Consider the following 15,618-nt stretch of genomic DNA (forward strand, 5'->3'; position numbering starts at 1 on the left):
TAGAGGCAGTTACTTTTAAATACTATTTCCACTAACTCTGCTATCAGTACTCCAGCTACTATCACTATATTCTGCCTTTTTAAGCACTTCAGTCAATTTTGAAGCTTTTGGCCAATTTCATGAATTCATATTCAGTCTAGAGTTCGAGTTCGAATCAATTTAAAATTCATTTAAAGTTCGATTTGTTTGCATGTTTGCTAAGCTCGTTGTGAATTGAAATTCAATTTGTAGCTCGCTTAAATTTCACTTGTCTGCTGTTATCGATTGAAGAGCCCATGAGGCCTGTCGTTTATCGATTTTCGATTTGCATACAACACACGCGTCCATTGTGTGTGACACGAATTGAAAATGTTACAACAAACTGCCGGCATTTTCATTCCTATTGCCTCGTTGCCATGGGGCTGGATGCAGAGCGAGAGAGGAGAAGGCATAAAGCTGCTGTGGCAAAAGTAAATGTCAAAGGACAAACATTGCTGACGCCTACCTGTTACCAAAAATAAAAACAACCTGCATGTGTTGCCCGCAGAATACCCTGTAAAATATGCATGTGTATAAGAACTAAAAACAACTCTGGCTTTGAAACCAAGCATTAGATAACTGAGATAGGTGACATGTATAAGTTATGTACATAAATATTTAAAGAAAAACTTGTTGATGCTATCTGTGATGATAGCTGTGCATGCCCCTTTGAAGTCGCACACTTGAGAGGGCAGTCAGAGGGCGATGGGGTGCCTGTTGAATGTCAAAAGCAACAACTTGTTCACTCACTGACTCAAAAGACGCACAACTGGAAGCCAGAATAAGGTGAGCCATGTGCGAGAATGTATTCCATGCCAAAAGGGTTGCATACTTATTGGGTTGCACGTCAGCCGGAGGCACGTGAGCTAATGAAATTGACTTGACTTTTATGTCACAACTAAAATAACTAATTAACATTCGATAGGCTTGGAGTGTCGGCTGTCGTCTGTCGGCTGGGCGTGGCAATTGTGCTGCATAACTTGACGGCATATGGCGGTAGGCGGAGGTAGGCTAGCGGGCTTACGGGGCACGGGGCACGTTGTGTTGTGGCGTCGCTAAGCACAAGTGCCACATGATAACGCTGACAGGCAATGGCAACGGCAATGGCAACAACGCGACGTTTATGTGTAGTCAGCTTCAAAGCAGAGAACTTTATGCAGCAACAACACGAACTACGTGGTAACATTGACAACAACATCTAACAACGGGGATGACACAGATGAGTATGGCATGAAAGCCTCTAAGCCGCAATATTTGCTGCTGCCACCAAAAGCAAAAACCTTTGCTGTTGGCCGGGGCGGGGCCAGCAGGGCGAGAGGACGTTTAACAAAGCAGCATCAGCAACAACAACAAGAACAGTAAGGAAAATTGAAAGGCTCACGCACAAAGCAGCAAAAAAAGTAGGGAAAAAAATAAGAAAAAGAGAATAACAAAAAAGTGAAATACTGTGTGAGAAACTACAACAACAATAACGGGAAAGGGAGGAGAGACAACAGCATGATAAAGGCACAAAAATCAATTTTTGTGTCAATTTTTTGCAGTCCGTTTTTTTTGTGTTTTGTGCGAAAGCAACTACCCATAAAAAGGAAAAACACGAGAGAAGCATGCTAGCTGATATACCCTATACAAGCACCTCTGTGTTAATCGATAAACTCGCTGTTTACGGTTCATTTCCCATGCCTAAGCTGTCAATCGATAACTATCGATACACTTGCTGTATATACATCAAAGTATATATGCCTATTCATTGTTTCACATATCAATTGGCAGTTGGGCAAATAATCTATGAACTGCAAATCGATAATTATCGATATGCTTCAAAATACAGAAGATATCAATGATTTAATAAAGGTTTAGTATTTATTTTGTTATAGTTTTACTCACCGCCAACTTTTAGTTTTATATAACACTTAAACTTATTTCGATAATTATCGATTTAGGCACACTTATCGATTAATTGCCAAAAATATGCATCGACTCAAGTAGAAAGTGCATTTAGGTACTATAATCGATAACAAATCGGGTAAATGTAAGGAGAATGTCCTACACATAACTAATCTACCCCTTTCCGACAAGGATAGGGTACAAAAAGGACGAAAAACAAGGCAAGAAATAATAAAAATGCGTGCGGTCCATGCGCGTTCATCTCCTGTTGTATCTCTTAGGCTCCTAGTTGGAGTCAGTGTCGGATTTTGGGCTGGGCTTTAGGTATGCTCGCTCTCGTTTTCCTTTTTCCGCTTTCCGTTTTTCCTTTTGGATTTTGTTGTCGTCGTGCCTAAAAACCGCACAGAATGCGGCCCATATTTCAAAGCCCGCTGTCGGGATGTGGAATGCTCGATCTGTTATTATGCCCAGGCGCTGCTGCGGTCTGCTCTGCTTGTTGTCTGTGTCAGGGATCTGTCTTTCCGGTTGTCAAGATTTTGTTGCACACCCACATACACACAGGTAGGCACGCACACACAATTAGAAGCAATCGCAGACACATAAATCTAGCCACAATTAACTCGCACCTTGGCTGTCAAACAGACATTGCTGAGCATCCACTTTCCCTTTTTGTGTTTGTGACAACTCCTAAATGGATTTGCAGATTCAAACACTTTGTGCAACGCTTTTCAGTCCATTTTAATTGATTTTAATTAACAAATCTGAAACCTTCTTAGATGGGATATTTGATCATAGTGCCCTTTTGTTTTCACCAGAAGATTCGCTACTAGCTGCGTCTGGCTCAAGTCGAGCAGAAGCTCGAGGCAGTTGATTCAAGCCGAGAGTGAAACTGAGTTGAAGTAAATCAACTCTGAAGACTAAATCGAAACCTGGGCTCATGGCTGGCAGAAATCAACTCCATAAGCTAAGCCGAGCCGCAGTTCAGGACTGTGAGTTAGTTGGAATCGTAAAATCTAGTTAAAGCCTGGGTTTATGGTTGGCGTAAATCAACTTCATGAGCTAAGCCGAACCGCAAATCAAGGCGGGCAGCTAATTAAAATCGTAAGCCTAGTTGAAGTCTGGGCTTAAGGCTGCGTCTTGGCAGGCCGAGCCGAGTCGAGTCGTAGCTCAAGGCATGCCCTACATGCGAGCTACAAGCGGATATAAAACCTGCGTTTATATATGCTGTAAATCAGTTTTCCAAGTCGAGCCTCGCGGCAGGCGGAAAATGCTGACGAGAAAACTTACGTTCATATTCGTTGGCCACAAAATTGATGGGATAATGATTTAGGGGAAACGTGAACAACATACTTGCGTTGCCCACAAGGTGGGCGTGGCTGTTTAGCTGAACATTTATGTTGCGCATACGCCCCGTTGTGCTGTCAATTGTCAAGCGAAACTCGCTTCGCTTTTATTTAGTTGTTTGTTTTTTATGCAGCGATTCAACCTTTTTGATGTACTTTGATGGTGATGTGCGCAGTTATTGCCCCTGCCACGCTCCACCCACCTCGCGCTGCGTCGAAGCGCCAGAAGAGTTTCTGGCCTCCATCGTGCTTGTGTGCTTGAAATTTATATGTCGCCCAAGTCAAATTGACGCGAATGCCCCGATTAAACGGAATTTCGCTTTGATTTTCATTTTGTTTGCAATATTTTTTATTTTATTCGCTCGCCCTCTCCCTTGCTATCTCCATCTCTCTCTCTCTTTCTCTGGTGCGCTCTCTGGCGACTGTGCCGCGTGCCCAGGCAGACAAATTTATGCCGACATCGCCTATATTTATAGACGCCTTCACCTGTCTTGCCAAAAATCACTTACGAAATTAAATTTGCTGCCGCCTGTCGCTCTCCATTTGTTGTTGTCAGCCTCAACTCTCTTTCACTCTCTCTCTCTCTCTCTCTCTCGCTCACTATCTGTCTATCGCTCACACTCGCTGGCTCTATGTTTTTCCCATTAGCTGTCAGGCATTCGCTTTGGCCTGTTTGCCAATTCGCGAACGAAGCTCGCGCCTCTAGCGTCCATCTAATTATTATCCCTGTCATCATCATCATCATCATTATTATTATAATTATCATTATGATTGTCATCATCAGTGCTCGTCAACATCATAAGCCAAGCAAAAGCAATTGAAAAATGTTACATTGCCGTCGGCCATCAAGTGCTATCAACAGCTTATTATATGATATAGCATATAATCTGCTGAATGGATATAGTAGGCTGATAATTGAGTTTGATTAGATAGCGAGCTGGTCTCTACGTCTGTTGGCTTTGCTATATAAATATGTATATACGTGTAGATAAATATATTATCTAGTCACACAATATTTATTTAGGAATTTTCTATTCACTTCCTAGCTAGGGTATGGCATAGCTGGTCGCTGTAAAAACTAGGCATAGTAGACAGCAATATGCATGTATATATATGCTATATATATGTTATATATATATATACTATATATATCTGTATTCATAATCAAGAATGTACCGCATTTATCTGCTTGCACATGCCATGGCATATGTCTGCAGAGCTCTTGCTCCAAATCTTATTTGCTCGGAGAATTTATACAAGAATCGTGGAAATCTGGTTTATAAATTGAGTTTAAAGACTCTACTCCACTCACTTGGCTAGCTTCATTTGATATAAGCCAATTGATAAACTGGCAACTGTATTAGCTTTTAACTGCAGGGTATGCTATGTACATCAAAGTTGTTGAATTATTGTTGTTGTTGTTGCTTGTCTTATGCCGATCAGATATGCAAAAAAAAACATGTCTGTTCCATTTATAAATTACATTTGAGTGTGCCTGCAGGTGTTTTCTTTTATTTGCTTACTCCGGATGTGTTGTGCATGCAGCTAAGTGTGTGAGTGAGTGTGTGTGTGTGTGGCTGTGTGTTCATATATATTTATATAGAATGTCATATAAATACTCATTTGATTGCTTCTAACAATTGCAAAAGCCTTTGGGCATCTTTTGCTTTTGCTTTTGTTTCTGCTTTTCGAACTTTTCATTGACACAAAACTAATTAAATTTATTTCAAAAATTTCTCTATTTGTTATTAAATAAGTGAAATGCAGATTATCATTCCTTGCTGTTGGTATTTCATTGTTATGCATTTAGTTTCCGAAACTACTCGAAAAGTTAATCAGCAAATTTCTCGCCTCGAATATTTCAGTAGAGCAATTTGATAATAGGTGGAATAAATTGGCAATGCTTCTGAGTGGCTTCGTGGCTTGCAAAGTGCAAAATATTTGATTTTGGTTTATTTCGGAGCAAAAACAAACAAGGATTCGATATAAACACTTGGCGATATATAAACACATATAAACAAGCTGAGAAAGCTTGCAGAAAGTTAGACAGATAGACAGACAGACAGACAGACAGGTGGATAGGGGGATGGATAGACAGCAAGTAGATATGGCTATGATGTATATATCCCATGTGTATATTAGCTTAATTCTGAGAAAATAAATATCTATATATATTCTTAAGAAAACTACATTTTCGCTTTTCAACTTTGAAGTCCTTCAATGGAAAACATTTTTGCTTGCGATCAGCTGCCTGAAGTCTTTACATAATATGAGTATGATGCGATAATAGTTGGACAGTTGAGTATATGAAAACTGGAGAATAAACAGTTTTAACGAGACGTCTAGAAAAACAAAGCTGAATACAAGTTTTAAAATCAATAAAAAATTCATATTTTGAAGCATGGATCGGACAAAATATATTTGGCTAATAAACCAAATTTGTTTTTTACATCAAACAGATTATGAACTTATATAGTCTGCGTTGCCTTTTCCTATTAATAAATATTCTAAATAAATATTCCATTTAACCAAAATTAAATGAATAATACCTCGAGGACTTCAAATCGGCTCAGTTTTGCAGTCTTAAAGTCTTAAAGATTTGAATGTTTCAGAAGTTAAAGTTTTGTTAATTTTGATGAAAAATTATTATTATTTTTTGTTGCTCATAATATTTTGTTTTAAATAGAAACACATTAAAAAAAATTGAGTGAAATTGAAATTCAGCATCTTATTGGGAGCATCTAAGAGATTATGAATCAGAATCAAGCCGAACCGAAGTAGAAACCAGCTGCAAATGTTAATGGGAATCCAACTATCTAATCAAGTCTAAGCTAGAATCTGAATCTGAATTAAACTAAATAGAATTAGTATTAGAATCTAGTTATAAAGAATCTAGTTTCATAGAATTTAGCTAACTAAAGAAAATTTCTTCAGCTTTAGTTTTAGCTTTGAGCGGGTTATGCAGATATATTTTAGATATGTGGCAAGTGAGTTGGACGCCAGGGTAATTGCTAGTCGAGCAAACTTTTATGCCCATTACCATAGAGTTTTCAGAGTTATAGTATAATGCGAATTGTGTGCATTATCCTTTAAGTAATTGCTGTTATTTGAAATGCCAGACAACAATTGTTGCAGCTTGCCACACGAAGCCGCATGCAACGCATTAAGCAATGGCAGCGAGCAACAAAATAATCACATCATTTATTTAGTTGTCTCTTGTTTGTTTGTCTGTTTTATTTTTTATTTTTTTGCTTGGTTAAATGCACATTGTGTGTGTGTGCGTGTGTGTTTTTCTATTTAGAGTAATTTTTATGCACTTGCTGCTCGCCTTTTTTGTCGTTTTTGGCTTTGGTTAGTTGTTTTCACGCTTTTTGTAGCCTCATTTTGCTGGCGTTTGTTGCTTTTCGTTTACATTCTTGTTTGTGCAATTGTTAAAGCATACACACAGACACACACACACACACACACACACACACACACAGACACTTACACATACGCCTCATTAATTATTTATTTGTGTGGCTACTCACCGAAAGTTGCCCGCCTGCTGCTGCTGCTGGCTGTTGTTGTTCTTGCTGTTGTTGCTGCCACAAATCAATCAAATGTTGTTGTGCTTTGCACTGAATTGTTGAAGTTAGTTTTTGTTATTGTTGTTGTGTTGTGTTTCAGTGATTACTGAGCTTTGCTTCTTTGTTTTGTTATTGATTTGCTGCACGTTCATGAGCTGCGTTTTTGCCTTTAACTATCTAATTTTCAATTGAATAACAAACACAGGCTTCCGCTTAAATGTCGCAGCTGCTTAACGCCGTTCGCTGTTGGCCTTATGGCCTCAGTGCAAGTCTGGCCAAATCTGTGCCGCAAAAACTAAGCGAAAAGTAGTATACAAATATTTATGCACATAATTTTCTAAAACATTTTTAGCCCCATTCGCGGCCACCTTGTGGCCCCAGGCGAATTACACAAATTACGCGCATTTCATTTCGTTTTAGCTTTATTTTTTGTTTATGCCATCGAGAATGGCCCCAAATGCTTCTAATGAATGGATAGGTGTGTCCGTGTGGGTGCGCGTGTGTGTGTGGGCGCTACGAGCCGATTATAAAAATCGGCAAGTAATGTTTATTGATTACATGAGCTGCTGCTGCGGCTGCTACTGCTGCAGTACAAATTTTTAATGCACCTCAAATGTCTATCTAAACCGCAAGGCAACAACAACAATGTCTACATTAATAGAGTCGCTCGCCTTTTGTGCTCAGCTTGTGCAGTCATCAATTTACAATCGCCTCTCCAGGCACTGACGGACAAAAGGAAAAAAGCCTTCAAAACTTTTGCTGACACACGAAGCGAGCGCAGCCACAGGCCTGGCTGACTGACTGACGGAGTGACTGACGTTCATTGTCCTGCTCGGCAGCACTTGTGACCTTAACAAATACATACATTTGTATATATATATGTGTATGTATTTATTACGCACAAGGTGGCAGCTGCCTTTAAACAGTCTTAAAGCCACTGTCACTACCACAGCCACTGTCACTGTCAGTGTCGATAATCGAAGCACGAATGGGCTTCAAGAGCTCAATGTATTTTCATGTCTGCCTCTGATAGTGTTATATTCACTTAAATCCAGTCGAGACTTATACTATTTCATCGCTCCGCCGTCATCTGCCTATGGCCCATTGAAAATTTCGGCTCATGTGGCGTATGCGTAATATTTCGAAATGCAGTGCAGAGCTCACATGCAAAGCAACTGAGATTTACACACACACATACACACACACACACACACACGCGCACACAGTGCTGATCAGTTAAGCCGCAGCTGTAAGCAGCTGCCGCAACACTGCGTATGCGTAATTTATTTTTCAACTTTCTCTCTTATTTTTTTGTAAACTTTTAACAATGCAAATACAATTAAAATACAATTTAAAATAATTTTTTGTTTTGCAGACAGCTAGAGAGGGTGTTTAGACCCAACATTTCACCTTTGCTGTTGTTTTGCCAGCCGTCTTTCGGCAGGCTTCGTGGTCTTTAAATTTATATGAAAAATTAATGAATGCTTCGCTTCGGTTGTGACTGGTCGCAAAATAAAAGAAATTCAAATTGCCATTGTTTATTTATAACAAATTGTTGTTAAGTGCCTGACATGTAATTAAGTATGCGCAACTATTTGCCCTGTCGAGGGTTTACCTTTACAGTTACATTTCTGTTGTTGCGTCTGTTTGCGCATATTTTTTATATTCTTTGTTTGTCTGTTTGCACCCTGAGTCCATTAAATATATTTAAGAACAAAGTCGAGGGTATTATGACTTGCTAAACATGTATGTAACAAGCTGGCGAGAACAAAAGGGAAGCAGCTGGAATCTATTACTCATCATATATAGATATATAAGACAAGTCGAACTTGAGAACTGATCAGCTGAAACGCAAATTTTTAAATAGCCCAAATTGCTTCGGTTAGCCTATTTTTGAAACTATCTCAAAGAATCTTCCTTTAAGGCTGCTTTAATATTTAAATCTGCATGATTGATCAGACATTAGCCAGCCTAATTTTCAATATTATGGGCAGTTGCTATAGGAAAAGCTGGGTATCTTCAAGTCGTGCACTGCTCATAAAAGTACTCTCTACTTTTATACATTTATTTATTCATGTCAGTTACATTTGTTTGCTTTACTTGACCTAAGCTATGTTTAATGTCTCTTTCAAGCCAAACACACACCACACACACACAGCCACACACACACACGTGGTCATTAGAGTCATGACATCAAATCGAATTGTTGCCTAGTTTCTAGCAAACGCTGTCAACTGCTTAGGCTTAAATGTTTATTGCAATTTTCTGGATCTGATTGGGTCATAATTATGATAATAAAAATTTTTAATATTAAATATTTATTTTTATTAATAAAAAACAAATTCATAAATATAAAAAAAAAATAGTTAAATGGTTATTAACTTTAAATCAAAATTTCATAAATATTATCATGTTAACAGTAATAATAATGAAATTAATAATAATACTGATAATAATATTTATTATTTTGTAATTATTCAAATAATAATAGACAACATTATCAACATAATAAAATTATTAAAAATATTATTACATTTAGTATAATTTATGTTTAATACTCATTCTCGATGTGAAAGCTGTGAAATGTCCACATTTTAAGGATACACCCACAGAAGGCGTGACATCAAGAAAGCTGGCTCAGATTAATTTTAAAGCTGACATTAGGATGCAATGCTATCTTGTAGATAGGCCTTTGAAAGAATGAGGTTCGCCCTTACGAGCGTAACAAGCCGAAAAACCCCCAGATTTTGTCAACAATTAAAACAATTTTTGAACTGTGAACGATTATTCTACAATCTACTCACTTTTTTATGAATTATGAATAATATTTTTATCTAGATTTCGCTTCACATTTTATGGGCATAGTTCACAGTTCTTATCAAAAATCATTTATGTAAAGGCACAGAATCATAAAGTATGGAAACTGACAATGATTTAATATAATAAAAATATATATAAATATAGACAACATTTATATTGAAAACGATTCTCTATCCTATTCATCAGCTTAGCCCGATTAAGAATGAAGCTAAAAAATATTAAAATTAATAGTTCAATTGAATATTTATTGTGCTTTTAACGCTTAATATAATATTTATTTAAATATATGTATATAAATATAAATAAACTTTATTTATGAATATAAATAAATATATAAATATAAATAAAATATATTCGAAGACTAACAAAAATTTATTATAACTTTTTTAATTTCAATTTTAAATTCTTAGCTTACATTCTCTTTAAAACAAATTGTGCACGTGCTAAAATATATTTTTGAAATGTTTTGCTTAAATTTTCAAATATTTGCCTGTATCTTTTTCAAGTATTTTAAATATTTTTTGTGTATGTAAAATATTTTTGTATAATTGATTTTTATGACTTGCCTAAATTTGCATAAATTTGTATTCAATTCAATTTGCACACTAAAAATGTAAAAAAAACGATCCATTTATTTTCATTTTTTGTTTTATGTTTTATGGAAGTCCAACACCAAGAAAAATACAAAAAAAAATTGTAGGAATTTTCGAACACTGACCAATTGATGAAACAGTTTTTTGGACTTGTTTTGTTTGGTTTTGTCGCCGTTGGTCGCAAAGCAAAGGCGAAGGCAATGGAAATTGCGCTTCAGCTGCTGCTGCTGCTTCGGCGCCCGCGCCACACACACAGACACACGCACTCGCACACACACACACAGAGAAGAGCAAACACGTCGTGCCGTCGGCAATGCTGAACGAGAACTAGAAACTGAAATCACTTTCACACACGGCCACAGCACACACACTGGCAACACACGCGGGGCGCCAGGCGACTCTGTCGACGACTGCAGAGCGTTTGGGACTTGCCACAATTTTTGCCAGCGTGCGTGCCGAGCCGTTTACGGCAACAGCGACGTCGACGTCGACGTCAACGCCGGCTGCGAGCGCGCTAGCGAATTGGCCAACGAAATCGCATGCGATAAATGCCGCCTGCCAATTCGAATTGTAGCAGGGAAATTTTTCAAGCACAACTTAAAGGCGCGAGCGCGAGCGAGCGCGCTATAGCGAGAGAGAGCGGGTGCGCAGATAAAATGTTGAAATTTCCCAGTTCTTGTCGCAGCGGCGAATACGAGTGCCAAGCACGAAGGCGACACGAGCAGGCCAGGCCACAGCGACGAACGCCCAAAAACAGCTGCATGCTGTGTGGCTCTCCCATATACACATACGTATCTATGCGTGCGTAAGTGTGCGAGTGTGTGTGTGCGAGGGTGCTTGAGTGTATGGCTGGGAGGTGAATGGGGGCCAGCCTCGCAGGCCAGACCAAAATGTTGGCCTACCTGTTGCTTAGCAACTCGGCAACGCGCCCAGACGCGCGCTTCATTATCATTGTCAGCATGCCAAATGATGGTGCCACAGACCTAAGAAGTCGCTGCTGTGACAGATGTTGCACGTTTGCCTGCAACAGCTGTTCGAAGCGAGAGCAACCTTTGGTCGAAAAACTATTAACATGGCCAAAAAGGCGAATTGCTGTCCGCTGAAGAGGGTAAATTAAATGCGTAGAGTACGTGCTAGAAACGAATAGACACGAAAGAAACACACTCACACACACATGCACCCACAACCACACACTCACACACACACATGCAGATAGGCAGAGCTAAACGCTAGCAAGACAAAAGACAAGCGAAAGACGCTGGCGACGATGATAAAAGCACAACAACTGCTCCGTGCGTGTGTGGGTGCGTGTGTGTGTATTTGTGTGTGTCACATGTATTTGAAAATTGAACATATTGCGCTGGGATTATCAATCGATTGTATAAGACTTGAGCACTTGACACACGTTAAACGCCAAGAGACACACACAAAGGCGGTTAAAGGCAATTCGACATTTCGACTATGTCAGCATCTTAAGGCGTGGCAGATTGGTTGGCGGTTAACATGGCTGCCACATGGGGCAACGAGCATGCCTCAGCCAGTGAATGTGCCAGTAACGCGAGTTTCCAATTTTAATCATTTGATCAGCTGACGCCAAAATTGGAATTAAAATTTAACAAGCTTCAAGCTCCAATTCGATTTACCATCCCAAATACCTCCAAGCCTAAGCAACAACTTGACCTGTAAGCACATCTATCATATCTATACATATATTTTTAATTATATGGCCAAGATCCATACAGCTCTGTTTCAGAAAATCATAAGAATTGAAATGTAATACCTTGAGACTCATTAGACCACACAAACCCAAAAGTATGCAATATTCTCATTAGACTAAACGAGCACCAATTCCAATAGGTACATATGTATGTACACACATACACACAAACAAGTATCTGAGGACAGGTCATGTCAATACTAAACAAGAACAGCGACAAAAAATCAAACATGATTAGCTAAAGACATTAGCAACAACTGAATAGGCCTAAGCGCAACTAGGCGCTGCCCTGTGAGAAGCCTTAAAGAAGATTAAAGTTTCGAGAAGATCAAATTGGGAAATAATGTTTATCGGATAATGCTTACAATGACAATGACAATGACAATGACAATGACAATGACAATGACAATGACAATGACAATGACAATGACAATGACAATGACAATGACAATGACAATGACGATGACAATGACAATGACAATGACAATGACAATGACAATGACAATGACAATGACAATGACAATGAAAATGACAATGACAATGACAATGACAATGACAATGACAATGACAATGACAATGACAATGACAATGACAATGACAATGACAATGACAATGACAATGACAATGACAATGACAATGACAATGACAATGACAATGACAATGACAATGACAATGACAATGACAATGACAATGACAATGACAATAACAATGACAATGACAATGATCAAAATAATAATAAATATAACGAAGATGACAATTCTTATGCAAATGATAATTATACTGAATATAAATGACAATACAAATACTAATGACAATCATAATGAGCTTATTAATTAGCAATGACAATACAAATACTAATGACAATCATAATGAGCTTATTAATTAGCAACCGTAGATTATTGTGTCCCACTAAATACGCCCAACTTGCTACGAACCGATTATGGGGTATATTAAGTTTTGCGTGTATTTTGTTTGTAATACTCATTGCGGCTGCCCTGGCCTCGACCGCCCCGTCTGCTTTGGCTGCTTTGGCTTTGGCTGCTTTGGCTTTGGCTGGCTGGCTTGTTGTTGTTTGCGGCCGTTCTTGTTTGCATTTGGCAGCAGCGCACGTAACGGCAAATGCCACAGTGCCACTCAACACTCAGCACTCCACATGCCAAATACAAACACAAGACCAAAAGAAGAAGCAACACAAATGAGTGGCGAGGAGGGCGGTGGGCGTGGTAGATGAACAACAGTTAGAAGCGGCGCCAGGCGCCTCAGAGCAGCAGCAGCAGTCGAACTCGAAGTCGAAGTCGAAGTAGAAAAGTGTAAACAAGAAACGTGATATTTGACAGATGACTGTAGATATTTAGATACCAACATAAATACTACTTATGCCCAATGTCTCTATCTCTCTCACTCTGTGCCTACTGTTCCAGGCCCCTCTGCCGCGTGCTCCACAGCTGCCACTGTCTCGGGGGCCTTATTGATTTTTTGCTGGCATTCACAGCCACTTGCCGCTTGGTTTGAAGTTCCAGCCACGCATAAAGGACGCAGCCGTAAAGAGCCAGAGCCAGAAACAGAGACAGAGACACAAAGGGAGAAAGCAAAAAAAAAGAAGAAATAATGACAGGCAAAAAAGAGACAAACAAGACAAAAACAACACACGCACAATCAACGAATGGAGCACAAAAGAATCGAAAGATGCAAATATTGTAATGGATTCATGTTGTACGTTCTGTGTGCGTATGTGCGTGTGTGTGTGTGAGTGTGTGTCTACCACCCCCATCCCGCAGTCAACCCGCAGTACTCTGCTGCTTTAATTTAACCATCAGCCACACGGCGTATACTTAACATTGGCAAACAGCCACTCAGCACACAATTTATTGCTCACTAATAGTAATTAAATTTCATGAAGTTTTCATTGACAACAAAAAGTCGTCTTTTATTATTTATTGTTTTCTCTCAATTGTTTGTCTTAACTGTTGTAATGCCCTCTAAACTGTGTAAGAGGGTAGCTTAATGAAGCTAAAATGTATTGAAAAGGACCACAAGCTTGTTCGCCAGAGCTCAATCCATTTCTGTTGTTAGTCTGTATATAGCTCTGACTCTATGCGTGTAAAGATGTAGAATCATAGGTCAGTGTCTTAGAATGTCTGGATAAAACTTATTCAAATTGGAGTAGCATATCATAAAGTTCTATTTAAGCATGCGATTGAGTATAATCCAAGGCGTGTCGAGGAAGGCTTTTCAAAGGTAATTCAGTCACTTTAAAAGAACCTTTGAGCGAGGCAAACACTTTTGTGGCAAGACAAATACAAAGTAATTTGTAAACATACAATATTCCACTTAAGCGCAGTTCAAGTTCTTGTTTATTAATTAATTGCAAAACTTTTGCATTAACTCTAATAGAAATTCGGGCAAACGCGGCGTATGCTTAATATTAGATATGAAATTGTTTGGAAATGTACTCACAGTCATAATAGTCATAACGATCCGCCTCGCTGGGGTTATTGCTGCCCATGATTTTGCCAAGAACTGAGAGAGGAACAGAGAAGGAGAAAGCGTGAGAAAGAGAGAGAAAAGAGAGTTGAGAATTACAATTAAGACTGCAAGCGACAAGAAATTGCAATTCAATTGAAATCGCTGAACGAAAGCAAAGCAAAATCGCCGCTGAAAGGTTTCCAATTGAAATGCAATTTGGCCGAGTTAAACGCCGTGGTCTAAATCCGAATCGTGAACTGCAGATTGAGCATTGGGAATTGGCAGCGGCGATTTTGCGTATGCAGACGTGCGGCACTCACACTTGGCGAAGCTGCGGCGAATGCGAACGAAACACGACACGGAACGGGACAGCTGCGTTAGGTCCTCGGGATGGGTGCCGCCTTGCAGGCAGAGTATGGGCGCCAACGGTGTGATGTGACAGCGGCTGTGACTGCGACTGCGACGCCGACGCTCCAGCAAAGGTATTGCCACAAAGCTGTGCTCCACTGTAGAGCTGCCGCCGCTAGCACCTGCAACTGCCACGCTCGTGTCGACGGGTATGATGTTGCCGTTGTCGCTGCTGCTGCTGTTGTTATTGTTGTTGCTGTTGCTGTTGTTGTTGTTGTTGTTGTTGTTGTTGTGATGGGTATTGTTATTGTTGATGATGGTAATGACGTTGACGGCGCCCTGCAATGGCCCAGAGTTGCTCGTTGCTGAAACGAAACAAAAAAGTAAAAGATGTAAAATATTCTCATCAATTGCTTGCTGATTTATGATTTTAGCAACAAAAACGAATATCTGCAAATGTGAGGGGAAAAAATGTTAAAGCGGAAAAGGGAAAATCCCATTTCGCACGCGACGCATCTGTGACAAATTTTTCGCTGTCCCGTGCAGTTCTATGCGCTGCTTTTCCTTGTCTTCCTCTGCGCCGCTTGCGAGTGTCGTAAATCATTCAAATCTGCATTCAATGTATTGCTCTGCTTCTTCTTTTTCTGTGTTTGGGCTGCGGGTAAATGTTTTTTAAAAATATATATATATATAAATATATATGTATGCAAGGCAATCTGCCAAATGGCGCAGAATGCGCACAAAACATAACAAGCGTAGCTAAAACTCTATGCGGGAACTCAACAGCTCAAGAGCCCAACAGAAAAAAAACAGAACTGAGAATGTTGCAGTCGGGTGTTACAGACTGCATAATACTCGTT

At 39.3% G+C, this 15,618-nt stretch overlaps 1 protein-coding gene across 1 annotated transcript in view; it reads right to left on the bottom strand.

Annotated features, from left to right (window-relative positions):
• The window catches only part of LOC111600179 (Kv channel-interacting protein 1), a 79,824-nt gene that overhangs the window by 55,982 nt on the left and 8,224 nt on the right, over positions 1-15,618 (bottom strand). Inside the window, exons 2-3 of the mRNA XM_030223500.1 lie at positions 14,731-15,123; positions 14,402-14,464 (exon numbers count right to left, since the gene is read on the bottom strand). Coding sequence (XP_030079360.1) covers positions 14,402-14,464; positions 14,731-15,123 — 456 coding nt within the window. The remainder of the gene's footprint in view (positions 1-14,401; positions 14,465-14,730; positions 15,124-15,618) is intronic.

This window comes from Drosophila hydei, unplaced genomic scaffold, assembly GCF_003285905.1.
Source record: "Drosophila hydei strain 15085-1641.00,03,60 unplaced genomic scaffold, DhydRS2 tig00000232-arrow-arrow-pilon, whole genome shotgun sequence".
Lineage (NCBI taxonomy): Eukaryota > Metazoa > Arthropoda > Insecta > Diptera > Drosophilidae > Drosophila > Drosophila hydei.